Below are 26,225 nucleotides of genomic sequence, written 5' to 3' on the forward strand. Positions count from 1 at the left end.
ATTGTGATCTGTCTAATACTCACTGAGCAATGGTAATGGCAAAGCAGTGATTTGAACTCTGGTTCAGCTTTATCATTGTCATCTAGGAGCCACACCAATTCTACAAAACCTCTGGTATACTACTAATACCATTGCCCTGAGCAATATCCACATATGTTTTGCCTACAACAAACCAAGTTCTTACAAAACACAAGTATAGGCCTGTATATGCGTACCTCAGCCTAGAGTGTGTCTCAGTCCTGCCAAGGACATATAAGACATGAGGCTTTATGAGAGGCGCCAGTGCAATTATACAGAGATATTTGTCTCTTTGGACTTGTTCAGGGAAGTTTTAAAGACAGATAGAAAACTGAGTGAAGACTCAGCGTAGTGTTACCTTTTGATCTTGTTGTAGCCTCCAAGAGAGATGGGAACAAGACAAAGATCTCCTGACTGTACCTACAATTACGATTGGGTCTACACATCATTTGCACTTACATAGCATATTTTTAAACAGGTTTGTTCCATTCTCAGAAATTAAAACCCAAGCATGAAAAGATCCAAGGTAACAGGATTTTCTAGGCCCTGGCCAGATCCTTTTTCGGATTCCACAAGAAGGAAAGACTCCTGACTAATTCTGCATTGAGCCCAGCCTCCTGACTTCAGGCATGCAAGGAGTTCACTCCAGTTTTCCCTTTCTTTAGACTCCTTGGTGCCTTTGTACAGGAATAAAACACTCAGCCTAAGCCTGTACAGCAGCCATCCCCAATCTGACAGCAACTCCTGGCACGCCTGACATTGATTGGGCTAATTGGAGTTGTAGTCAAAAATATTTGGAGAGCACCAGGTTGGGGAAGGCTGCTGTGCAGTCTCCAGTTTACTAGCAAGGAATGCTTCTTAACAGCTGCCACCAACAAGTTATTACAGCCATTGAGACACCTGAAAATAAACACAACCCTCAGGGAAATAACTGCATTAAGGACCAAGACTTCTCTGTTCCAATCTGTGTTCTGAGCTTCCTCTGCTAATCTGGGCAGAATGTCCTTTTCTAACAAAGCATTCAGCAGAGCAATCTTCCAGTAACAGGTGGGTAGCCGTGTTGGTCTGCCATAGTCAAAACAAAATCGAAAATTCTTTCTAGTAGCACCTTAGAGACCAACTGAGTTTGTTCCTGGTATGAGCTTTCGTGTGCAGTAGTCAGTCTCTTGCATAAAACACATTCTAGCTATCTAATAGATAAAACAATTTCGTTGCTTCAAGTATTTAATACAGAGAAACGGCACAAGATTAGAACATGCTCTTTCTTCACTGCTTTGTTTGTGTGTAGTTTATAAATTCCTTGATCCTTTGTTCAGCATACCAAACAATCCAAAATGGCACCAGTTGTGTGGTTTCTAGGCTAGCCCCAACACAGAGCGCCTCAAGCCTAGCCATATGCCCTTATGCAAGCATCAGTTACATTGCAGTACAGCGGACAAGAGAATTTTCTGGTCTCTTTCTGAAGCCTAAAATGTGCCACCTTGCCAAGCAGATCAGACCTGACTGCCTCCACAGCCCTGGGCCAAGTAGAACTGGGCAAGTCATGATCATCATCATGCGCTGGAACCACACTATCACACCTCTGCCAGATGACAAAGTACATTAACATCAAATTTGCTCATATTCTCAGACCAGACAGAAATGGAATACGAAATTCACTTCCTTGGAAGGTCTAGTGAGTGAATTACAGGAATGACAAGCTATTCACTGAGTGGCAGATCAGGGGGGCTGGCCTGGCCCACTTTACCTTTCAGGCCAGTTTAAACTAGGGTTGCCATACATCCAGAATTTCCCAGACATAGCCAGCAATCAGCCATCAGAAGCAGTGTCCTGGCGGAAATCGCTTAAATGTCTGGGGAAATCTGCATGTATGGCAACCCCTGTCAGCAGTGTCGTTTCTGGCAATTTTCCTTAAAAATAGCTCAAAAACTTCATTATTATTTTTTTGCAAAAAATGCTCAACAACTTTGGCCCAAACCCCCCCACAAAAACTCAACAACTTTTCTGTCCAGATTTTCACAGTTTAAAATAATGGCAATCCTAGTTTAGACAGCTGTGAGGGAGCAATGATTAAATTGGAGAGAAATCTTGGGTGGGGTTATGGATTTCATTAAATGAAACTTTCCCCTCCATATTTGAAGCACCGTAGCTGGCAGAGTTAAACCAGAACAAACAGAATACAACACACACACAAACAAACAAACATATATATATATAGTTGGGTTGACCACAACATGGAGGGTTGTACCTTTACAATGGAACCAAGTAAAGTGAAGCTGGCCAAACCTTAAGCATCATGGCCAGCATAGGCGAAGCTTATCGCAAGGCATGAAAAGGTGGTGAATGTGTGGCTCAAATTGCCTTCCAACTATTTAAAAGTCATATCACGGCACAGTTAGGGGGAGGGGGAGGAGACAGGAATGAGAGGAGCTTTATCACAGTTTTAGCGATTGTGGGAATTGCTCACAGAATTCAGCTGGCAAAGTGGGTGCAGCTGAGGTCAGTTCTTCTGTAAAAAATAAGCTACCAGGGAATAAAAAGGAAATCAAAATTCTGCAAACAGCAGCAAGAAGACTACAGCGGTAGGACTGTAGCATACATTTTACACAGGATGGCTGTCAAAGAAAGGGAGACTTGTTCCTCAGATGAACAGCTGTGGCATGGGGGGGGGGGGAACCCATTCCCAAAGGACAGCAGATGCAGGGTGTCCCCAAAGGAGCGACACAGTTAACAGAGCAAAGGACAAAACTCCAAGGAAACACTAGGCCAGTTGTAGATCCAAAAGGAAACCTATCAGGAGGAACCACCTGTCTGGCAGGGGGACTGAATGAGTCGGGAGGCTTAGTGCTGGAGCCATGTCAGGGGGCTGGACTAGGCTGAGGAGGCTAAGTGAGACTAAGCTCAAAAATCCAGAAAAGGCATGGAAGAAAGTGCAGGGCATTAGGAGGGGGGTGGGGGAAAACAAGTTGATTAAAAGCCTGTAGAAAGGATGCCAATAGGCTAGAAACTGAACATCATTAAGGGATATGTATGGGCAAAGGGCCTAGAAGTGTTATATAGTGTACAGGCCTACACTGAAAAAGCCACGTGTTGCGCAGAACAAACACACTTGCCAGCACACCATGGCAGCCCCTTAAAGCCTAAGCATAGAGGGATGAAAACAGACCTGAGGTTGCCAATGCCCATGTTAACTTTTCCATTTGAAATAATTAGGATTGCCTGTGGCATAACACTAAAGCAGAGCTAAAGAAGCAAACAAGCCAAGCCAAGCCAGGCAGCCAAAAGAGAGGGACTAATTGGTTTACAGCCTGCCATATGGCAACCCCAGAATGGGGAACACACTTCAGTGTAATGGAACGTGAGTGTCACTGACTAGAATGTAAGAAATGAGGTTACACAAAGCACAATGCTGAAGAGCAGGACAGCCTTTGACAAGTGAGTTTCCCTGCGAAATTATAAAGACAGACACAGGCATCTGGCAATATATTCCTCTCTACAACTTTAGCACTCTCACCCTGAAACCTCCTGGGCCCAGCTGTGCGAGTCCCCAACCTTTTTGAGATTGGGGGCAGCATCTGAAAATCTGTTACAGAAACCATGAAATATCTATTTCTCAGAATGCACCCCAAAACAGGCAAAACGCCTATACCCTTCCTCTGCAAAAAAAACCCCAAAAACAAATAAAATGCAGACAAAAAAAGGTAGGCACTCTCCCAGAACAGGCAACTAACTGCCCCACAAAGCCTGCAATTAAATAAATAAAAAGAATCATAGAATTGTAGGGTTGGAATGGACCCCAGGGGTCATCTAATCCAATCCTGCCAATGGGGGGTGTCTGAAAGCACCATTAAATCCACAGAGGCTATGTTGTGGCAGGGAGGACCCCAGCATTATTATCATGTGGCAGTGCCATCATAATCCTCTCCTCAAATTCCTCGTCTTAGCTGACTATCTTCATAGCCACCAACCAAGGCATCCAGGACAACTGCAGTCTGTCCAAAAGATGGACTTTTTGTGGGCTGCTCAAAGTGGCTCTGCAGGCACAATTGGTTCAATGTATAATTATAATATCTTTCCCCTACAATATTTCATTGTCCCTTTGAAATTTGCTTAAAAATACAGCTTTAAGATGTTTTTCCTCTTCCTTCTCTCAGCCCCATCCATACAAATATAGAACCCAAATCCTGAAAATGTCACAATCTTTGTTCTGTTCTTACAAAACAAAACCCCACAGTATGGCACAATGGTTGAACTTCTTAACTAAAATACACCCCCAATACTGATTGCTTATATCCTAAATTTAGCTTCTTCCCCTAGCTTGCTGAAATCCCTGACATGTGGGGCTAAACTGCATTTCTCTTATATGGATTTTCTGTTTCCAAGTGAAATGTGTCAAACAGCCATCAAAGTAATAACAAACAGGACCTGAGAAACTCAGGTTCCGTTTCCCACTCGGCTAGGAAGCTCACTGGGTGATCAGGCACTCTCCCAGCCTGACCCAGCTTGCAGGACTGTTTTGAGGACGTAATGGAAATAAATAAACTATGCACCCCACCTTGACTACCTTCAAGGAAAGGTGGATGTAATCATAAACAATGCATTAATAAATAATGAAAGGAGTCCTATAGTAAGCATATACTGGAGAGAATGCCACCACACACAACACACACTACCTCCAACTATAACAATGTAAGGATGAAATGTGCTAACAACATGTCCTGGGTATGAGGGAAGCAGCAGGCATTTAAAAAAATCTCATTTGGCCATGAGCCAGTGAGCAACAGGGGGCAAGCTCCCTCCCAAAGCTTGGAATGAGGATAAGACAAGTCCCTTTCCTAGGGGAAGACGAGGGGCACTTTCACCTATAGTCTCCAACCTACAGCCACGGATGATCACCAGGAACAGAAACGCCTGTGAGGTTGGAAGCCTTGAAACCATCTGCCTTCCTACTTTTCCCAGGGTGATGCCAATAGGAAGAGAAGTAAAGCTTTCCCCACAAAACAAACAGACAAAAAACCCTCATGCACTAAGGCCGCATTGCCAACATCAGGACATCCATCTGGCCGTGCTTTCCAATCAGTTGGTGCAGGGTTCTTCTGACTGCAGAGAAGCTCCCCAACATACACGCACACATATATATTTTTTGAGGTGTGTGGGGCTTCACATGTTTAACTGGATTCACAGATTTCAAGGTATGTCCAGAAGGGTGTGAGCTGACTTTTGGGACACTGCTAGTTGGTGCCATCTGCTCCCCGCTCAGTGAGCTCACTCAACACACACCATGCAGGGAGTTCCATATACACCGTAAGAGTCAGATTGCAAGAGCTGCCAATAATTTTAGGACTGCCTCTTACAAAGGATTTGAGTCTTCTGCTAATAGGAGTTCTGTTGGTTAAGTGACTGAGAACAGAAGTGTGTGTTGTTTTTTACAAACTCATGGCCGGTAAGGATACTTCTGAATCACACATTCATTGGGGAGGAGAGGAGGATACAGTACCAGTATCTGCTACATATAACAAAATGAGCAGGGAACATTTAGCTCATCTTAGGTGCAGAAAATGGGGAACAAAATATTATTTAAGCTGCATTAGAACAAGGGTGAGGAACCTCCTGAGCATCCTTCCAGAGGAAAAGGTGGGTGGAGTAATGAAGGTAAATGTTACCTTTGTACAGCAGGGCCTTTTCCCAACAGAGTTCAAGAACACATTCCAGGCCAGCAAAAACACCCAAGGAAGATGCAAATAAGGACTCATAGGAAATATGGCCGGGGAGGGTTCCATTCAGCCCCCAGGTCTGAAATTCCCCACCCCTTTTTTAAAAAATAAAAAGACTGACAAAGCAGCTTAGGATAATTGTGAGGTTCAAGTAGATAACATGGAGTCTACGATGTTTAGGAGGAAAGAAATATAACAAACAAATGCTATATTAATGCCATTTACAACAAAAAAACAAAAACAAATAGGGGAGAGAGATAGGAATGCAATGGTTTGGAAGGAATGTCATCTGGAGTCTCAGAGATGAATGAGCAACACAGGATAAAAAGTCTGGTGTAGGAAAAAAATAAAAATAATGTTTATTGATTTATTTATTTATTAAAGAGGCTGGTGTGGAAGCACTTAAGCCTCTCTGCCCTTAGCCAGGAATTCAACACATCTTTACCAACTTGGTCTACGAACCAGGGCAATGTCAGAGCAGCAAGTGTAATTAAACTGCCCCAAATACATATACTGTAATAAATAAGGAATTTCCTTCAAGAGTAAAAACATTGTCCTCTGGCAAATTCCTACCACACAGAGATACACAGTATAAAATAAAAGCCATTCTTCTAGGTTCACAAGACAACAAGTTAGGAAAGGGAGAAGAGGCAGGCCTCATTGTCCCAGTTTGACTGCCTGAGGAACAGCAGTTTTAATGAAGGTGACGGAAAACACAAATATTGGTACACTCAGATTTTGACACCATTACTATCTCCTACATACATTAGTTGTTGTTTTTTAATTAGAAAAACTTTATTAATTATCATATTATTACAAAACACAAAATAAGTTAACAGGACTTAACTTAAAACATAACTTACAAAACAAAACATAACTGACAGGTAAAACATCTAATACATGTACCAACTTTATAAATCTTCATATACCCCGTTACCCCTCCCCCCTCTTGCTTCTCAACCTTCTCTCTGTTGCATTCTCTATCTCTTTGTTTCTCTTCATACCTAAATCCATGATTTCATTTTTCTTTCCTTCTTAATTATTTGAACCTTTACAGATTATCCTACATACATTAGTGAAGAATAAATGTGGAGGCAGCAGGAGGTAACTACTGCCATACTTGAGTGTTATTGAGGGGCACAATTTTCTGTGTAAATGAACTCAAACAGCTATTCCTGTTCTTTATAGTACTTCAATATCTGCTGCTTGAGATAAAATACCTCATTCAGAACAAACTACAAGTGCAGTTTTTGCCAATTTGGGGGGGGGGCAGGACCTCACAGAAGAACCCCATGCTAACCTGCTTCAGTTTATATCTGGCTTTCCTTTGAGAGGCTCCCCAAATTTGTGCCCAAGCATTTGTCCAGCAGATGTTATTCAAAACAGGGTCCAAAACGGTCATTTATTGATAATCGCTTGAGACAGGGGAACAATGATCAGTTAAAAGAAGCATCTGCCACTGATGTCCCCTGATGTACAGGCTACTGGTGGAAAAAGGCAGGCAGAGATCCCAAGGAACTTCTGTTACACGTTGCCAGGGAGAAAACTTGAGGGCAGGATAGCAGTGAGTTAAGCTACAGTGGGGAAAAATAGTGAATCATTTATAGAAAATACAGTGGCTCTGCATAGATTTGGTGGAACTGGCAGGCAAAAAGTACAGGAAAAATGGAGCAAATTACTTATTCACACAAATGTGTAATTGGCTTATGGAATCCATTAGCACAGGAGTTTAGATTTTTGCACCCACCCACTCCCCCAGGAGGATTAGGCAAGGTTGTGGAGGAAGGTCTGTCAATGGCTATCAGACATAATAATGAAGAATGGAACTTCCATGTCCAAAGGCAGTATAGCAGATTATGAGAAGCTGGAAAGAAATAGGGTGGATGAACCCATTGCGCTCTTATTTGTGAACTTTATGATAGTATCTGGCCCCTGTTGCCCCAGTACACTGCCTCCACAACAGACAGATCTTTAGCACCATCAAGCAGAACAATTCTTACAGGCAAAGGGCTGCAAAACCAATCCAGAAGTAGCGCTAAAAACAAACACATTGCCAACCCATGATCGTCTTTCCTATGCTATTATCTGTGTTCTTTCATACAGAATGAGAGCAGGGGTGGTTGAGTGTTTCATTTTATTCTCAACTGAGTAGAGGAGGAAGATTTCTAATGGTTAGAAAGGAGAATATCTGGCTATGTGAAAAGTGAGGAGCTGCTTGTGGGCTTTACAATCCTTCCACCCTCTTCCAGCTATTGTTTCCTGCAGTTTATCACAGCTTAACTATATATTTTAAAAATCCCTGAGTCGGCAGAAATTTTGTGCCATCGTGATTTGACACGCTTCTTCCGCAGTCAAAAAAAGCAGGTGCCTGATGAGCCGTTTATCTTGACAAAGAAATGGTGCAGTACGAGGCAACTCCACGCTTAAGCGGCTCCTGCAATCGTGTCCGTGGTGCTTATTGGGCTGACATCCTGCTGCTCCACATTGGCGGTGCAGGGCATAGTGCAGACTGCACGCACAGTGTTGGAGGCTCACCCAGATTGCAGGTTTGCACCAAGAAAGCCACAATTTCAGTGGCTTCCGCCTGTGAACACAGAGAGAGCTCAGAGCACAGACAGAGCCCTTTTGTCTATCTCCCCATGATTATTCCAAAGCATCTGACCCTGGTTCCTTCTCTATAGGAAATGAGTCCTGCACCCCTATATCTAACCCCCCCCCCCCACTTTTGCTGCCAGTCTCTCATTTATTAGTAGAACATTCTGAATGCAGGATTAGGAAGCCCAGCAGAGCAATCACTTCTAATTAGGACTGCAGAAAACACAGGCGAGAGGTCAGCATTCCTCTGGCACAGACCAAACCGGGAGAGAGGCAGGCACCCCACAGAGATTCTAGCACACCCACATTCCCAGGAGTCCTGTATATTTTCTGGGCTAGTAGCAAAAAGCAGGAAAGCAAATGTCAGTTTAATGACCCATGATGTTGCGTAGGGGACAAGGGAATATTGACTAGTGGCACACAAGACTGTAAACCAGCAGATTGTTAGAATTGATTTTGCATTTTTTTTTAAAAAAAAAAACATCCTGTTTTTTTGGAATTATAATCCTACCTCTGTGTCAACCTATGGGAAGAAGCTGCTAGCAGACCTCCCAGATTTTTCCATTGCAAGAGATAAAGGAGCACACTCGTCTATTTATTTCTAAGTAGGGTGTCTATGCATGGATATTCCAAGCACCTAAAGATGAGTGAGGGCAGCAGAGATCCCATACGCTTGCACGAAAATAGAGCGTACATACATGCATGCATGCATACATACATACATACATACATCATTTTCATAGCCACCTTGTCATAGTGAAAACCATGCTCAACGCAGCTTACAACACGAAATAAATTACATAATTACAAATATAGCAACGTCGTCGTCAGTAATAAATAAAGCACATGAAAAAGTACACAACCAAATTGAACAATTTCCACATGCATCAAAAGAAGCTGTAAAAATAGAGACAAAAAATAGTATCAGCAACAGCAACACCCCCCCCAAATACCCCAACCCAAGAGTCTGTTCAGCAGCCTCAGCTTTTGCAACTGGGTGTCAGTCAGGACCCCACCAGGCCAGGTGGAAAGGGGCCAGCAAGGCCAGGGAGCAGGTCTTCCAGGACTCACAGCCAATGAGCAACCTCCACTAAAGCTCCAAAACTGCCCACAGAGGATTGTGAAGGCACCCTTCCCTATTTCTGGCTGAGAAGAGCAATGCAGTGGTCCTCTCCTAGACCTGCAGAGTGCGTTGGCTCGGTGGGCTGCTCAAACAACACAGGGAGTTACAGGGAAGCCAATAGTCCCAGCCACAACACAGTGTTTTTCTGGGTCCTCTTGCCCACTAGTGTCCTGCCAGACCATATGAAGGAGAGTTGGTGAAGAGAAAGTATGTGGATGCTTCTGCAAGTGAAAAGCACAATCCAGAAGCAGTAAGATTTGAAATCCCAGCTACCCCTTGCCTCATGTGTGAATCCACCCAAGCTATATTCATGTAAATGAGATATGTTAACCTTATTCTTTAGGGATGGCTCTTTCAAATTACCATTGAGAACTGAGAGCAAATTGCATAGCCTCTGGGCTCTAGGAGACCATTTAGTTTTCCTTTTGGCCAATTTCAGTGCTCCCATTTTGCCTATTTATCCACAACATTCTACGACGCTGTTCCTCACTTCAAGCACAAGGGAATAATGTGTGCTCTAATTCATACTCTGTCACCTGGAGCTCCCCCTTGGAGTATGAATATAGTTATTTAAACCTCGGGTGCCTATAATTAAACAAACGGTTCCTTAGAAAGACTGACTGCGTTGGATGTGCAGCCATCCCAATTTGCTGGAGTCGAGCAGATTAACTAACAAGGAATTAGTCAAGCAAGATAGCCGAAGGGAGGAAGATGCATTTAACCACCCTCTGGAATCTCACAGCACTGTACACACAAAAGAACAGGGTAACCGAGGAAGGCAAAGAGAAGTCCTTCTGTAGAAAGGTCTCATCTCTAGTGCTCATTCATCCAAACTATGTAGTAAACGTAATCAACTTCCATGTAGCTTAGCTGAGGAATGTCTGCTACTATGCCATCAGACTGCCAGGCTTAAACACAGCCTGCAGCACAACTCATTTTTACCCTCAGTTTCCAATATAACTTTTCCAATAGCAGTGTAATTCCTGTTCCGCTAATTCCAGAAATAAACTTAAGTTCCCAGAGATAACTTGAGGCTACCTATTGCGGCAAGAGAACCCATCCTCACTATAGATCATAGAATCGTAGAGTTGGAAGAGACCACAAGGGCCATCCAGTCCAACCCCCTGCCAAGCAGGAAACACCATCAAAGCATTCTTGACAGATGGCTGTCAAGCCTCTGCTTAAAGACCTCCAAAGAAGGAGACTCCACCACACTCCTTGGTAGCAAATTCCACTGCCGAACAGCTCTCAATGTCAGGAAGTTCTTCCTAATGTTTAGGTGGAATCATCTTTCTTGTAGTTTGAATCCATTGCTCCGTGTCTGCTTCTCTGGAGCAGCAGAAAACAACCTTTCACCCTCCTCTATATGACATCCTTTTATATATTTGAACATGGCTATCATATCACCCCTTAACCTTCTCTTCTCCAGGCTAAATCACATCCACACCATACATCACATCCACACCATACATTTTAAGGACATTTAAAGAACATGGTTTCCCCCAAAGCAATTCTGGGAACTGTAGTTTACCCCTTTTAGTGCAACAATTTCCAGGATTAGGAACTAGGGTTCTCAGGACTCTTTAAGGGGAGTAAAGTGCTCAATAGTGTATTCAAAATGTGATGTAGATGTGACCTCTCGTGAAGTAAAATCCGTGTTCCCAGTAGCAGCAGGAAAATCAGTTCAAGCATTTGAACGGCCACAACCTTCACTGGTTATTAATTAGGCTAAGAATTTAGTTAGCAGCAGATTGCATCTGCTACCTCTCATCACCATAAAATTATTTAGGAGCCATTACGTGAATGAGAACCCCAGGGAGTCTCAAGGACCGATATCAATCTTGTGCCTGGCAGATGGAAGATCTCATTATGGGAAGTTAAAGGCACTACTTTAAGGGAAGGGACTCTTACCTTTGCTGGAATGAACCTGGGCAAACCATCCTAGTAATTCATCATAGTTATTCAGTAATATTGCAACAAAATTCTAGCATTGTGCTATTACAGGGGACAGCAAACTTTTTCAGCAGGGGGCCAGTCCACTGTCCCTCAGAACTTGTGAGGGGCCGGACTATATTTTTTTTGGGGGGTGTACGAATTCCTATGCCCCACAAATAACCCAGAGATGCATTTTAAATAAAAGGACACATTCTACTCATGTAAAAACACACTGATTCCCGGACTGTCTGTGGGCCCGATTTAGAAGGCGATTGGGCCGGATCTGGCCCCCAGGCCTTAGTTTGCCTACCCATGTCCTATTACATTCTAGAAGTGTTGGCTTGGCATTGCAGAGAAACTATGGACAGAAATCCTATTTCCATTTACTTAGGAACAATTTCCATTGATCAAAGCTGATGAAAGTATTTCATTCACGACATGATTGTTGGGTGTCCCATCAACCAGACACATTGCTTTTTCCTTTCCATGGTCAGAAGTAAGGCAAAAAAAGAGGGACTCAGTCTGGATATCTCTCAATTTAATAAGCTGAAATATGAATGAGTTTTCTGCCCCTTCACACAAGCCACAATTAAACAAGGAAATATATAATTAGCCAACCTGGAAAACTATGGTCAGCAGCTTCAGAACAAGCTGGGATATTAAAACCATGAATATGGTATAATATCCCATTTGTTCTGAACCTGATAACCACATTATAGCTATGGATAGAAACTTCCTGATTTGATTGCTCATGTCACAAAGTGAGAAGTGAAGGAGCTGCATGGATGGGCAAAATACCTGTCAATATTGGCTTAATATCATTGTCCAAACACAGCTACAATTTCCCAATCGCTTATACATCTGGAGTCTTCAAACAACAGCTGCTGTGGAGTGCTTTATGACTTTTTAATTTGCTAAATTTAACAACCCTATTAAAAAGCAGGGCTAGCATTTGCGAGGTTAATGCAGTGCCTCTGTAGGCTTTGGAAGGAATTAAGATTTTGGAGAAGCTTATGGGGCGGGGCGGGGCAGGGACTGGGAGAGAAATTACATGTCCTAACACTTAATGTCAGATGCACTTTTTCTACCGTAATGTTACAATTGTCTTGTTCTTCCAGCCTGGCAGGGCTTCTGTCCCAGAAGGACATGCCAATGTTTCCTAGCGAAAGCACTCCCTTCAGTATGACCACCATGTTCCAGGGATGGGAACAATCTTTCCTCATCTAAGTAACCCATAACTGTGGAGGTGAACTTAATTAAAGGCAACCTCAAAACTATGTTAGGTATTGAACTACACCTAAAATACCCAGTTGTTGCTTCAATAAATCTCGTATGTTAAAGGCAACCCCCCAACCTCTTAATAACTTAGGGACAGAAATGGTCTGTACCAATATTTCAGGTGCCCCCCCCCCAATTTGCAATAAACAAACAAATAACTTGTTTGCAAAACTTGTGATGACCAAATGTATATACATTGGGGGAGATGACCTGTGGCTCTTCTGATGTGGATAGACTACAACAGCCATGATTCCTGACTATTTGCCATGCTGGTTGGGGCTGATAGGAGTTCTAGTCAAGCAACATCTGGAGGGTCACAAGATGACGGCATACAGGCCCAGCTGGTCACACTTGGCTGTTTAGGGTGGTTGAAATTAAAATGCAGTCCATCACTCGCTTCCCTTCAGCCTAGCAGAAGCCCCCAAAGTTTCTTTGAGGCCACAGTGGAGAGAAAGGAAGCTCAGTTCTTTCTTTGGCTCCTACGCCACTGAAGAGCACAGAGTGCCTTGTGGGCAAGAGATGAATGCAGCCTGCCATATTGATCCCAAGTCCAAGGCAAAACTATGCATTTCCAAATGGGAAAAGGAGTGAGCTTAAACCTTACAGCCTTGAAGCTAACATGGGGATTTAGGGATTAAGACAGTGAGATGAGCAGCATCATAAATTGGTAAGCAGATAAATACATGTTTTATAATGCAGCAAGAGAGGGAGAACAAGGAAGGGTGGGAAGTCAACTTTTAAGTATATGCATTAAATTCAAATTAATTTGATGTGAACTTGTTAATTTTTTTTTGAAAAGCAATAAAAATTGGCAAAAAAAAAAAGACAGTGAGAGGAAGGACAAGATGGAAAGCCCTTTCTCCCCTTTGCCCTGTCCTGCCGCCCTCAGAGTTTCGTTGCAGGTCCACATTTATTATTTGCCTATTTGTGAAGTTAAGCAAGCTTTGGATAAATGTTAGAGTACTTAATTATGGCTGGACAGAGATGAATGAGATGAAAGGGCTTTTTCAGTAGTGGCACCCCAGTTGTGGAATGTCCCCCCAAGAGAAGTTTACTTGGCAACACATTTTATTACTTTTCTGGGTCAGGCTAAGACCTTTTATTTTCCCAAGCTTTTAAAATCAAAGGCAGCAAGACTTTTTTTTGGGGGGGGGGGTTCAAGGGAATCCATCCATACAGACCAGCTAAAGGGATGTTATTGCCCCCCCTCCACTCACCTAATTGACAGGGGGGGGGAGTGATTTCCATCCCCATCAGGACACTGGGCTTGGTCTACCCAAGTACTGTGCCACCTTTAATTCTTTTTTTTTCTGTCCCCACAGCCAAAACTGGTTGGGTTCTGGGTAGGAAGCAGGAAAATGTTACTGGCTGGCAGAATGAGGCCCATTGAACTAGGAGTTAACCATCCTTGCATTAAATCATTTAATTGAACTCTGCTGATTCCCTCCACACACACTCTCAAATTTATTTTATCTACTTTTGAACTTATTTGATTTTGTTTTAATGCTGCATTTTGTCTTGCTTTGTTTTTATTATTTTGTTTTATCTTCATTGATCTGTTTTATTCTACAAGCTTAAAATCACATAAATGAATAATAAAACAAATTAAGTATGCAAAACACAATTTTTAAAAACGGCTCTAATTTTCAAAAAAGGGGGGGCTGTCTCAGAAAACTGGAAATGGGTGCAGAGAAAGAAGTCAAGTATTATAACATGTAAATTGAGTGAATAGGGATGCATGAATACAAAGAGTAAGTGTGTGCATGCAAACAGAAAGCATTTGTGTCTTTTTTGCAGGCTTCCACTTCTGCCTTTCTGTTTTTTTAAATAATAATAATAATAATAATAATAATAATAATAGACTTTCACTAAATGAAAGAGGACTTGGCACAAGGATTGTATCAACAATTTTATAACTGGATTGCCCACTGAGTTTTCAAATCAGTCTTGTCTAGAACCTGCTGCCATCTATGGAAAGTATCTATTTGTGTTTTGTTAGGCCATCTATCACCTGCCATGAGTTGTAGGAGGACTAAGAAAAATGACATGACTTTACCTATACACAACACAGCATCAAATGCCTTTGAGCAATTTTGTTGCTCTCCTGTCATCCCCTATAGAAAAATACCTATTGCTAGGAACCAGTTAAACTTATTTAAAGGCAACACCACATGAACTAACAGTTTGAGGTCCCAGAGTTCTATCACTCTTTGAGCTTCATATTCTATGATCACACCAAGAAGCATGTGATGAAGACTATTTAGATAGAAGTTGGATCCCAAATGGCTCCGCTGGGTTCTATAAGACTTTATTGTAATGTTTTATAGGCTGTATTTATTTTATTTTTTTACAAAATCAAGCTATAGAAATATTTAAATAAATATTAGGTGGTTCAGAAACTGCAGCTAGAGCAGAATGTCTTCTAGTGTGTGCTTCAGTATTACACTGGGCTTTCACTAACTGTGCTGCATTCCAATTTGTGACCAGAAAATTCAAGGTGTTGGTTCTTACCTATAAAGCCCTAAGTGACTGGGGAGAGAATTTATGAAATCTTTTTCCTGGATGAGTCTGCCTGTAGTGTAATATCTGCTGCAAGGTCTTGCTGTATACTCCTCCTCCAAAAGAGGTTAGGCTGGTGGGAACGTGGCCTTTTCTGTGGTGGTGCCATGCCTAAGGAACTCCTGCCCTAGTTTCTCGTCATTCTCTCCCCCCCCCCCCATCAAGGAGCCTGTGTGCTTCATTAATGGACGGAGATAAACACAGCCAGTTTTTTTGTATTTTCAGAGATGGAGAATCAGCCAGTTATGTTTCTTCTTCCCACTAGGCCTTGGTGAAGCCTGATGCCTGCATAGCCATTAGAAGTGCATCATTTGAGTGGCTGCTACCTTCTCCCATATTCTTTTTTAAAGCCATTACCAGTTGCAGACTTAAAGTGTTACCACCAGGCAGGTTTTCTGTCCTTTCCCCCCTTTTAAAATAAACAATCTAGTCTGATAAAAGATTTCTGCAGGATTTTAAAGATTGCACACTATTTTGTGATATTTTGAACAGCCTAAGAAATATATTGTTCTAACATGGATTTTTTATTTTATTTTTTCCTTAGGGGCCAACATGGCTAACATAACTTTACTTGTGTCTCTTTAGAAGGATCTATTCTCAATACTTATGAGATGAAACACAATTTACAAGCAGAAGGGTGACCATGCTCTGCTCCAATCCCATCACTGGCAGAATGACCAGATGGTCTTCATTCTTCCAAGCCGATTGCTGCCGAGTATTGATTAATTTTATATTTTTTAAGAAAACATTTAATGGTCTGTTACAAAGTTCCATTTTACTTTGTTCACTAATATTATAAAGTGAGCTTGTTCACTCACATTATTAAGAAAAACAGCCCCTTCCAACATTCTTCGTTTTATTTTTTTGAAAGGGGTCTCCATCTTTAAATATCTCCAATGAGATTATACAAAATTAGAAGCACAGGCCTCCTACCTATTCTAATTATAATTACTTCTGTACTTAATCGGCTTTAATTAATACCCCACCCCCCTTTTCAAAATTTACAGACTAGGCTCTTTAGAACTAGAGTCTAATTTGGTGTCAGGCCTTCTCGACAGCATATTTTTGGTGAAATAGAAACAATCAAAACACCCTAAGGAGAAAAAAGTGACAGGACAATGTTATGGGTTAAATGATTCTCAGTGTAGTGCAAAGTAATTCTGGATGCAGTCCCTAGAGGAAAATACAGTATGCAGGAATCCTAACTCAGCTTTGGCACGCAGAAACTGTACTACATCAAGGCTATTTTCAACAATCTCTAGGGATGCTTTGTACATCCCTTAAAAAACACCCCTAAAACAATAAACAACACTACTGAAACATACAAATCCATATTAACAACAACTCTCAGTAGATCAACATTCTGAATATCCAAACACATATTAGGTCCATTAAGTCACTGAAAGGAAACCATCTTCCCTCAAATGTCTCTACTTGCTGCCCATCTCTTAAATGGGTCTATGCAGTTAACTTTGTCATTTCAGCCAAATCTTCACTAGCCATTTTTTCCCAGTGAAAGGGTAATTGAATCACTACATTTCTTAACCACTATACTTAAATTTATTTTTTTGCTGGCGTTAGTAAATTTCATGCTAATTCACAATGCTCATCACAACTATGCCACGCAAATGCCCAAGTGAAATCTATAGTAATCCCCCCCCCTCTCTGAAATGGAGAGGAACAGCAGTGGAAAAATATCACCCACTGTTTGCAGTGTGGGAAGAACTGAATTCGTTCTGGAGGTCCGTTCTTAACCTGAAGCACCACTTTAGCTAATGGGACCTCCCACTGCCGCTGTGCCGCCAGAGCACAATTTCTGTTCTTAACCTGAAGCAAAGTTCTTAAGCTGAAGCGTTATTTCTGGGTTAGCTATGTAACCTGAAGCGTATGTAACCTGAGGTACCACTGTAAATACAACATTTGATGTTCCACCCCCACCCCACCATGTGTTATACGGCTATAGGCTGCAGTGAATTTGTAGTTTCTTCTAGCTCCCTGCTGCTTGTAGCCACATGATATAACACCACTTCCCAATATTGTGTGTGAAGCAGCATTGAAACTGGGCTAGAACTCTCTGTATTGCAAAGTTTTGTTCCGTGACAAGAGAGTTCCAGGTTGCTGGCATACTCCCCGCTCCACCATACAAAGAAGCCATTATTTAGTGCCAGGGCAGGTGCTTCACGACCTTCCATGGCACCATAAAGTAAAACTTAAAATGCAACGGCAAAATGCTCACCCTTGAGACACTCTCACCAGGCAGTTTACTACAGGTAAGTATTATGTGGCCCCATATGACAGCAACACTTTTCCTCATAGGAAGATACCCCATTGACTGAAACATAAATGGTGGTCAATAAGGGGTGACACATCACCTTTAGAATGGCAACTAGTCTTGCTATAGGAAAAGGCATTTAAAATAAGAGAAGCACCTAAACTCCATTGAAGGAAAGGGAGGCAGAAAGCAATGTGGAAGGAAGGACATAAGTTGTACAGAATATACTTTACCACGGTGAATTGGAACAGTGAAAACTTCCAAGAATATAAATAATCTTCCCCCACGCAAAGTGTATACCTTCTCAAACACTGGCACTGGAAACAAAGTTAATACGACCCCCCCTTAATATTTGTATTTCCTTCCAGAATAAGAGGTTGCCAAGGTGTATGCGCCCCCTCCCAGCCCCACCCCCAGGAAAACGGTTTCTATTTCCATTCTGCCGTCCATCTCCTCAATCGCCCAAGCTGCTGTCTCGCACCCGCGCCTTAAACCAGGAAAAAACGCCCTCGAGTTGGGAACCCCGAGGCCACCACCATCCATCCGGGCTGCTTCAGAGGACCAGATCAGCTCGGCAGTCCTCCGCCCCACCGATCCACCCCCAGAGTGGGGTTCCCCCACGGTGATCCCCCACCCACGCTGCAGGCAGCCTCGGAACCCCAGCGGGGGGGGGGTCCTTCCTTTGTCCGGGGCTGCCTTTGGGGACCGCATGATCTGCGCTTCCCGATGCATCCCTCTCGGGTTCCTCGGAAAGGAAACGACTCACCGCAGGCCAGCAGGAGCAGCCTCGGCGCCCAGCGCGGGAAGAAGGGCGGCATGGTGCTTCTCCGTCCTCCTGCGCTCGCCTGCCTCTTTCTTCAGTCGCACCCGGCTTGTGCAGCTGCTTCTGCTTCTGCCGCCGCCGCCGCCGCCCGCGGGGCTCTGCCCCTCCCGGCCGCAGAAAGGACCTCTCCTCCCTGCGGCAGCTCGCGCTCAGAAGGCATCGCCCTCCCCGCCAGCGAGCGGCAACTTTCCCCGCAGCAGCAGCACCCCGCTCTCCGGGCGCCCCCTCCCTCCCTCTGGCCTCGCTTCAGGGGGGCAGGCGGCGACGACGACGACGAGAGGCAGAGCGCGGCGGCTGCTTGCACTGCGTGGCTAGTCAGACGAGCGAGTGGCTCTGCTCCAAAACCAGCTAGAGCCCCCCACCCGCCCGAAGCGGCGGAGAGATGCTGCCTTGGCCGCTGCCCAGGCTCCCTCTGCAAACCCCGCCGCGTGCGCCTCTCCCGCCCCCCTCTCTCAGGGCCAGCAATAGGGGTGTGCGCAAGGAGCAAAATGCAGGCGGCGACCAATGCATGGAGCAAAGGCTAAGAATAATAATGGAAAGGGGGGCGGCGGGGGCGGGCGGGCGGCGTTCAGGTTCCAGCAACTGAAGCCGTTTTCATTCTCCTGCTACAGCAGCAGCAGCAGCTCCTGAGAGCCTTCGCCTCTCCACCACGCCCCCCTCCCTCCTGCTCCAGGACCGGCGGCTACTGCCGACCGAGGATCTCCCCGCTGCTGAATAAGAAATCGTGTGCATTGCGCAGCGGTCTGCATTCCGGCCGCGGCCGGGCTCCAGCTTCCGCCGGGGTCCTAGAGGGAGACGGAGCGTGTACTCACCCCCCCTATTCAGCGAGCAACCTGCGGGAAAGAATGTGCAGCAGCCATAGGTGCCCACGTCTCGCACTGAAGATTGCTGTGTCCGCAATGAAGGGCTTCAACTTTGCCCATTGATATGGGAGGCCCAGCCCCCACAGATATCTTATTGTGGGTGCCGACCCCCTGGAGTTGACTAGTGGCAGAAGCTTCTGTGTTTGCGTGGGCTTGGGCGGAAACTGGGAAGGCCTTGGAAGAGGTGTTGGGAAGGCCTTTGGAGACGCGCTTCTCGCGCTCGTGGGCGACGCTACGATCCTGCGAGCATCGTTATCTGAAGAGATAGCTCAGTCGGTAGACCACGAGACTTTGTGACTTGGGTTTGCATCCCATATTGGGCAAAAGATTTCTGCTTTGCAGTGGGTTGGACTAGATGACCCTCGGGGTCCCTTCACTCTACATTTGATTCTATGATTTTACAGTTTAGGGGGCTGGAGCCTGGTAGAGAAGGGGATCTCCACTGGGGAGCTAGGACATAGGTTTGTGCAAGGCAGTGCTTTTTTCTGGGGGGGGGGGACGCATACCCGTAAACATTTTGTGAATTTAAGTTTGACCTCATTGAGGAGCATTATTATTTTTTTTAGAAAAAAAAGCACTGGCACAAGGAATAGAAAGGGCTCGGCTCCATAACCTAATTGCAGCACCAAGGCGCAGCCCTGGAGATTGCAATAATATTGGGGGAAATAGGTTTATCCATGCATTAGGGAATTAATCATCTTGGCCTCAACCAATTAAGCAATTTACTGAATCTGCATATATGTATATGCAAGGGCTCCTTTGGGAGGAAGGGCAGGATATTAAACTTAATCAACAAAGTATTGCTAAAGCTGGTCAAACATATTTACTAGGGAGTAAGCTCCATTTATTCTCTTCATAAACTGCCGAACAACAGTTCTTCCTGCATGACATAGAAGAGAACTTTAAAAGCCTATAAAAATTATATCTGAAGCAAAGTTAAACATATTGAAGAAGAAAAAGAGTACAAGTCTGAGTTCTGATGAGTCTTGATTTACAAAGAGTAGTACCTATTCATAGGATGAAAAGAACCACCTGACAAGCAAAATATGACTGAAGCTAAAGACTTTCTAGACATAGGCCTTGAACCATTGTTCCCCCAGTTTCTCTGCAGTGGCAGGTTTAATTCCTCAGGCAACATCATTTGCCAAACACTAGCATACTGATACTGGTTTTGTACCCCATGCTGATTTTAGCCCCCACAGTAAGGACATCAGTTTCTTGGTGAAAAAAATCCATTTGGGGAGATTCTTAAATACAGAGGAGTGTGTCAGATTAATGTATCTCAGATTAATGCCAACACCTTTGTCCACGAATCATTCACAAATGGTCACCCATCTTAGAGGTAAAAAAGGACCTTGAATCTTACAACCTTTCCAATGTAAAGGGGACACAGTTTTATTCCTCTGGTGGAGTTTCATCTGGATAAACTGTCACCTGTGTTGTCATTTTAACACTGATTCCCAAATCCTGATTGAAGTGGGCTTGCTTAGATCACACTGCATTCCAGTTTGCTTCTGCTCTGATGGCCCTCTTATCTGTCTCACTAACTGTGCAGATTATATGTGGTGGAAGATAACCCTTTTGTCCTGTTGGCTAGAAGCATTGCAAAAGAAGCTTTGCACATCAACATGCTTCAAATTGCACCGCACATCCCAATTATACATTTCTGAGGACATTAGAAAGGCACAGTGTCCCTTGACCACAAAATTATAAAAAAACTACCACACTTTTAAAAGAGGAAGACCCTTGCAATAATTTCTATTAATTTTGGACTCTGGCATATAATATTATTGGGGAGATTATTTGAAGGGCTGTAGTTTGTTGGTGGAGCTCACGATTTTCATGCAGAAGGTTCATGGTTCAGTCCTTTCCATCTCCAGGGAGGTCTGAGAGAGACCCCTGCTGAAAGAGCCATTGTTGACAGTGCTGAGCTTGATTGACTTAGTATAAGGCAGCTTCCTATGTTCTTCCTATATTGCAGTTGGCAGCAGCCCTCCAGGCTACTGACCGGGAGGCATTTCCTAACAGGAGGTACTGATAAACTGAATCTGAGACTATGCACATAAAGCACATACTCTATTGGGTTATGGCTTCTTTATCTTGAGCTGAAGCAATAAAAACACAGACACACTCCATGTAAGCAATAATATAGAGGAACCAGTTGCCACCTACTTCTAACAACATGGCAATGGTTCAAGTTTGACAATCTTGGCATAAATATTGGCAGCAGGGCCAGCCCAATACGTTTTTCAGCCCAAAGAGCTGCAATTGTAAGCCTCTGTGTATAACTTTGCAGGAGGACGCAGGGCACATCTTGAATGCGGGCAGCAATCTTGTTTGGGTGTCAATGCAAACCTCTGGTTCTGAAGCTGAGCCAGCAAATCCAGAGCTGTTCCTTTTCCACTTTGCCTTCAGTGACTACAAAGTGCATGCACTTGGAAGAAAAGCATATCCACTGTGGCATCATGCATGGCAACACAGAGACTTAGCCGTAATAATTAAGCTCCATGAGTGCTGCATAACTGTTACAGTACAGTAGCAAAAAGTTCCTGAATGGTTTTGGCCAAATTGTAGGACACACACTTCAGTAACACAACTTGCAGATACTGTACTGTCATTCTCAACCATTTACAAATATTCCAACCTTATTTGCCAGCTGCACAAATACGTTGAATGTGCAGCCAGAAGTCTTGCAAGGTGAACAGTAAGAAGATGGCCAGACATAACCTCTGTGGGTTTACTTAGCCAACATACAGCTTCCTTGCAGTCGAGAGGGCAGCTCTGAGCTGAGCTCCCGATGGAGCTTTAGTTCGGAGCTAGGGCTGTGCTGAAGCAGCAGCAACACTGCAGAGAAGCTTTTGCTCAGCGTAATGGAGAGCTATTAAATCATGGCAGTAACAACTGCATAATTGAGAAACGATACGGTGTGGGTCTTAACCACTCCATGCCAATTTCTTGATAAAAGACTCGCTGTCATGAACTGGCAGGACAAAGGGGAGGAGGAAGAGGATCCTGGCGAGGGGTGCAGCTGTGACTGGGACGGGACCCACTGGGGCAAGCTGGGGATGGAAAAGGACAAGTTGGGGTTGTGGAAAGTACACACGGGATGACAGAGGATGGCAAGGGGATGGGGGGTCAGTGTGCAGGGACCAGAAGAGCAGGAACTCTCATCAGAACCAGACAGACCTGTCTCCACAAACAAGGCAGGCTCCGAAGTGTTGGCAGCAGTGAGAGAACGCTCTGGGAAGCTGAGGCTGGCCAGGTGGGGCTCACTAGCTTAAAGAGGAGGTGTACAATTCCTCAGATGGAGTAGGTTCAGAACAGGTGAGGGTCACATGCCTCATCAAGCCCAGATGCTGCAATCGGCAGGCAAAGTGCAAAAGGGAAGCAGAGCTGAAGTGCTGTGTCTGCCCACATTGATGGACCTTGGCTTGGATGTTCCAGGACTTCTATGGGAATGTGCTTCCTGAATATTCAAGTTTATGTCTATATACAGTGGTACCTCTGGTTACGAACAGGATCCGTTCCGGAGCCCCGTTCGTAACCTGAAAGGCCCGCATCCTGAAGCTCCACGCCTCTCTATGTGCCATTTTGCACGTCTGTGCATGCGCGAACCGCCGAACCCGGAAGTAACCTGTTCCGGTACTTTTGGGTTTGGAGGGTTCGTAACCCGTGACGAACGCAACACGCAGCGTTCATAACACGAGGTACAACTGTACAGTATGTCAAGTACAAACGACTATCTGACTTTTGGAAGACATCTGAAGGAAGCCCTGTTTAGGGAAGTTTTTAATGTTTTGTTTTATTGTGTTTTTAATATTCTGTTGGGAGCTGCCCAGTGGCTGGGGAAACCCAGCCAGATGGGCAGGGTATAAATAAATTATTATTATTATTATTACTGCCCCATTGACACTCCCACATGACACTCCCACTCAAAAAAGGTGTGTGTGTGGGAAATAGTGAGAGGTTTGCTTTGAGGCCAGACCATGGTTGGGAGATGGAATTGTGCCCATTCTGCTCCAGGGACTGAAGAATTAATGTTCCAATATTTTTCTTCTACTTAATATAAATAAATCAGTTGATCAGACCCATCAAGAGCTGGCATCTTACATGATTACTGTGTCTAGCTTATAATTTGAAGTCGAAAAAAGGGGGGGGACATCTCAAACTTTACTTTCTTTGAAAGATTGGCTGGGCAAGATGGAGCAACTCCGTGTGGGGAAAGGTTGTGGCATTTGGGATCTTTTTAGTTTAGAGAAAAGGTTTATTGGAGGATGCCTTGGCTTGGCCTCCATAGGCAGAGGAAACGCTGCTTCTGAAAACCAGTTGCTGGAAACTGCGGGGGGAGGGGGGCTCTTGTACACAGACCCCCGTTTCTCTTCACCCAGGATTCCATCTGACCCCTAATTTGGAAGATTTTAGGTATTTGTGGCCTCTTCAGTGTGCGGGGTATGCTAGACCTGCCTTTTGTATGCAGAAAGGGGTTTTTATGGTATTTTGGTTTTAACCTTCAATACTATTTTGTGAATCCCTTTGGATTACTATTTGTGTACAAGAAAAATGACAAATCAGTGCAATGAAGTAATAAAAAACTTAAGATAGCAGATCAAAGGTTTAACCACCATGATTGATTTATATAGCACTATATTTATATATAACCAAGAAGGGGAGGGGGGCACAGAAGAGAGAGAATGCAAAGCTTCTAGCAAACATGCTAAGTATTTTCTTTTTAGTCAGCATCAGTAAGCCAAAAGCGAGCTTTAGTGTAGTGATGATTGCTGATACCCAGGACTGTGCTTCCATTCTTACCAGAGAAAGCATTTGCCTATTGAAGCATAGAGCAGATATTCTATCATTAAATATTTAATCAGCATAGGCAAGGCAACTTGCCATGCCAAGTACTCTGGAAGATAATGGTAGTTCTCTTGCCCTTCAATATTAAACACATTCAGAATAAACAGGGTACTAGATCCTGTATAGGCAGCGGGGATCTTGTATAATTAAGTAGGTTTAGAACTTTTATGGTACAATGGCCATATTGAAGAATATACAAGACAATATTTCAAGCAGCCATCTCGTCTCAAAAGCTCCTGCTCATTTGTGCATATAAAACTTTATTCTATCATCAAACCAAATCTCAGCAAGGTCAGTAAGTGGACTGACTAGAATATAAACAATCTCTGGCCAGGGAGTTTGCGGAGTAAAATAAACAGGATACAAATGAAGGACTAACTGTGGACTGGCAAACTTGCAGAAGAGAACAAATTGACCTCTGGAGAATCAGGAAACATTACAAATAGCAAGGCACAAAGGTTGGCAAGGAAGGAAGGAAGTTAAGGGGGCAGGCTCATGGCAGAGGAGACCAGACAAAGCAACATGTCCACTAAGTGGGAAGTGGCAATGGAAGAGCTGGCTGCATTTCCATGAACATTTGAGTCTAAGCTCTAGTTACTATCAGTATTGCCAGAACTAAGTATGGTACAGAAGCCCCACAGCCATCAATGTATTTAGATTATTCATCCTGTCTTAAAAGGCTTAGGGTATGTAAAAGTCAGGCACTGAAAAGTTGGCTTATAGCTCATCCCTGTTATTCTTCTAGAAGTATATTTGCTTCTGGAAGAGGCCTAGGTTTGAACTTTCACAGACTAGTGCTCTGCTCTTTAACATTTTCATTCAGTGCTCTAAAAATATGGTGGAAGAGAACACTAAAAAGCACTTACTGTCTACGAGCTGACCTAAGGAAGAAGAGGAGCAACCTCCAGCCAAAAACGGATATAAAACTGGCTCTGAAACATCTCTACGTAATGCAATGAGACACCCAGAAAAAACACTCAGGGGGTTAAGTAAAGAAGTCCAAATTACATAGTGTTGAAAATACAATAGGGAGCAAGTCAGCCAGCTGTGAAGTGGTGGTTGTTGGGTTTGTTTGTTTTTTTGCCACTAGTCAATGACTATGAAGGAGGTGCAGCTCTGTCTTGCTTAAATGTCTCCAATTCAGTCTTTGATGAGACAATAAGGGTCTCTAAGCTTGCCACAGACAGGCTGAGTGGGCAGATAAACAATTTGCCAGAAAGCTCAGCAGACAAGAGACCAGCAAATTTTCTCATTCCTTGGAGAGCAGAACATGAAGTTGATGCAGAAGGACTTAGAAATTTAATATTATCTTACAGAAGCAAGGCCCTTTTTATTTGAAAAAACCTGTTTTTAAACCTTTTATTTTCCATTTGAAAACGAAACTTCAAAAAACCTGCCTCCTGCTATACAAATGCATAGCAGCCTTACAAAATAGGAAATAAGTACTTCAAGATACACTGCAGTCTGAAGAGAAGTTCTAGTTTATATCTGTCTCCGAGCACACCACTTGAGCTTTTCATACATGCAATAGAACAGGAACTGTTAATTCAATGACAGACTTATAAACGTATCTATATGTTCAAATCAAGAGGGAAAATGCTTTGCCTGTTTGTTTTCACGTGTCCGAAGAGGGGTCTGCACACCACTACCTTGTAGAAGATTAATGAGCCATCTTCATGTGCAGAAACAACACATTTCTTCCATGTGTGAAAAGTTTGTGCGCTCAGCTTTGGACTTTATAATAAATGGAGAGAGATGGAGTACAACTTGCTCTGCTTGTTTGGATAGCCTAAACAAAGTCATTCCCAGTTACAGAAGGGCAGAACCTTGCAACCAAGGTGGCTAGCCTGTGCCTCTCCCTATGTACGCTTCCAGTTTCCATCAGTCCCTGATAACACGGCTAATGGAAGGGACTATGAGAGCTAGAATTCAACAGTGTCTGGTCACTGGGTGCCCATCCCCTACCATATAAAGTTCAATCAATCTAGGAAGGTATTTTGAAGAAGAAGAAAAACCTGCCCAAGTGGAGTCTAATTTCAAGAACTTAGGGGCCAGCAGGAAACCATTCCTGCAACATTTCATCCAGCAAGCTCAGCTACAATTAAGCTCAGGAGTTTGAGTAGGCTCCATTCTATTCTGTGCACAAGCCCTTCGTAGCAGGTAATCCAGATCTTCCCTGTGATACTTGAAG

The 26,225-nt window shown here is 43.7% G+C and overlaps 1 protein-coding gene across 1 annotated transcript in view; it reads right to left on the reverse strand.

Moving 5' to 3' along the window:
- The window catches only part of PODXL2 (podocalyxin like 2), a 57,312-nt gene extending 38,813 nt beyond the window's left edge, over window positions 1-18,499 (reverse strand). The window contains exon 1 of the mRNA XM_033141056.1: window positions 18,261-18,499. Within this exon, the coding sequence (XP_032996947.1) occupies window positions 18,261-18,312 (52 nt within the window). The 5' untranslated portion in view covers window positions 18,313-18,499. The remainder of the gene's footprint in view (window positions 1-18,260) is intronic.
- Window positions 18,500-26,225: the final 7,726 nt, after the last annotated feature.

Source organism: Lacerta agilis, chromosome 2 (genome assembly GCF_009819535.1).
Source record: "Lacerta agilis isolate rLacAgi1 chromosome 2, rLacAgi1.pri, whole genome shotgun sequence".
In the NCBI taxonomy this organism is placed as follows: domain Eukaryota; kingdom Metazoa; phylum Chordata; class Lepidosauria; order Squamata; family Lacertidae; genus Lacerta; species Lacerta agilis.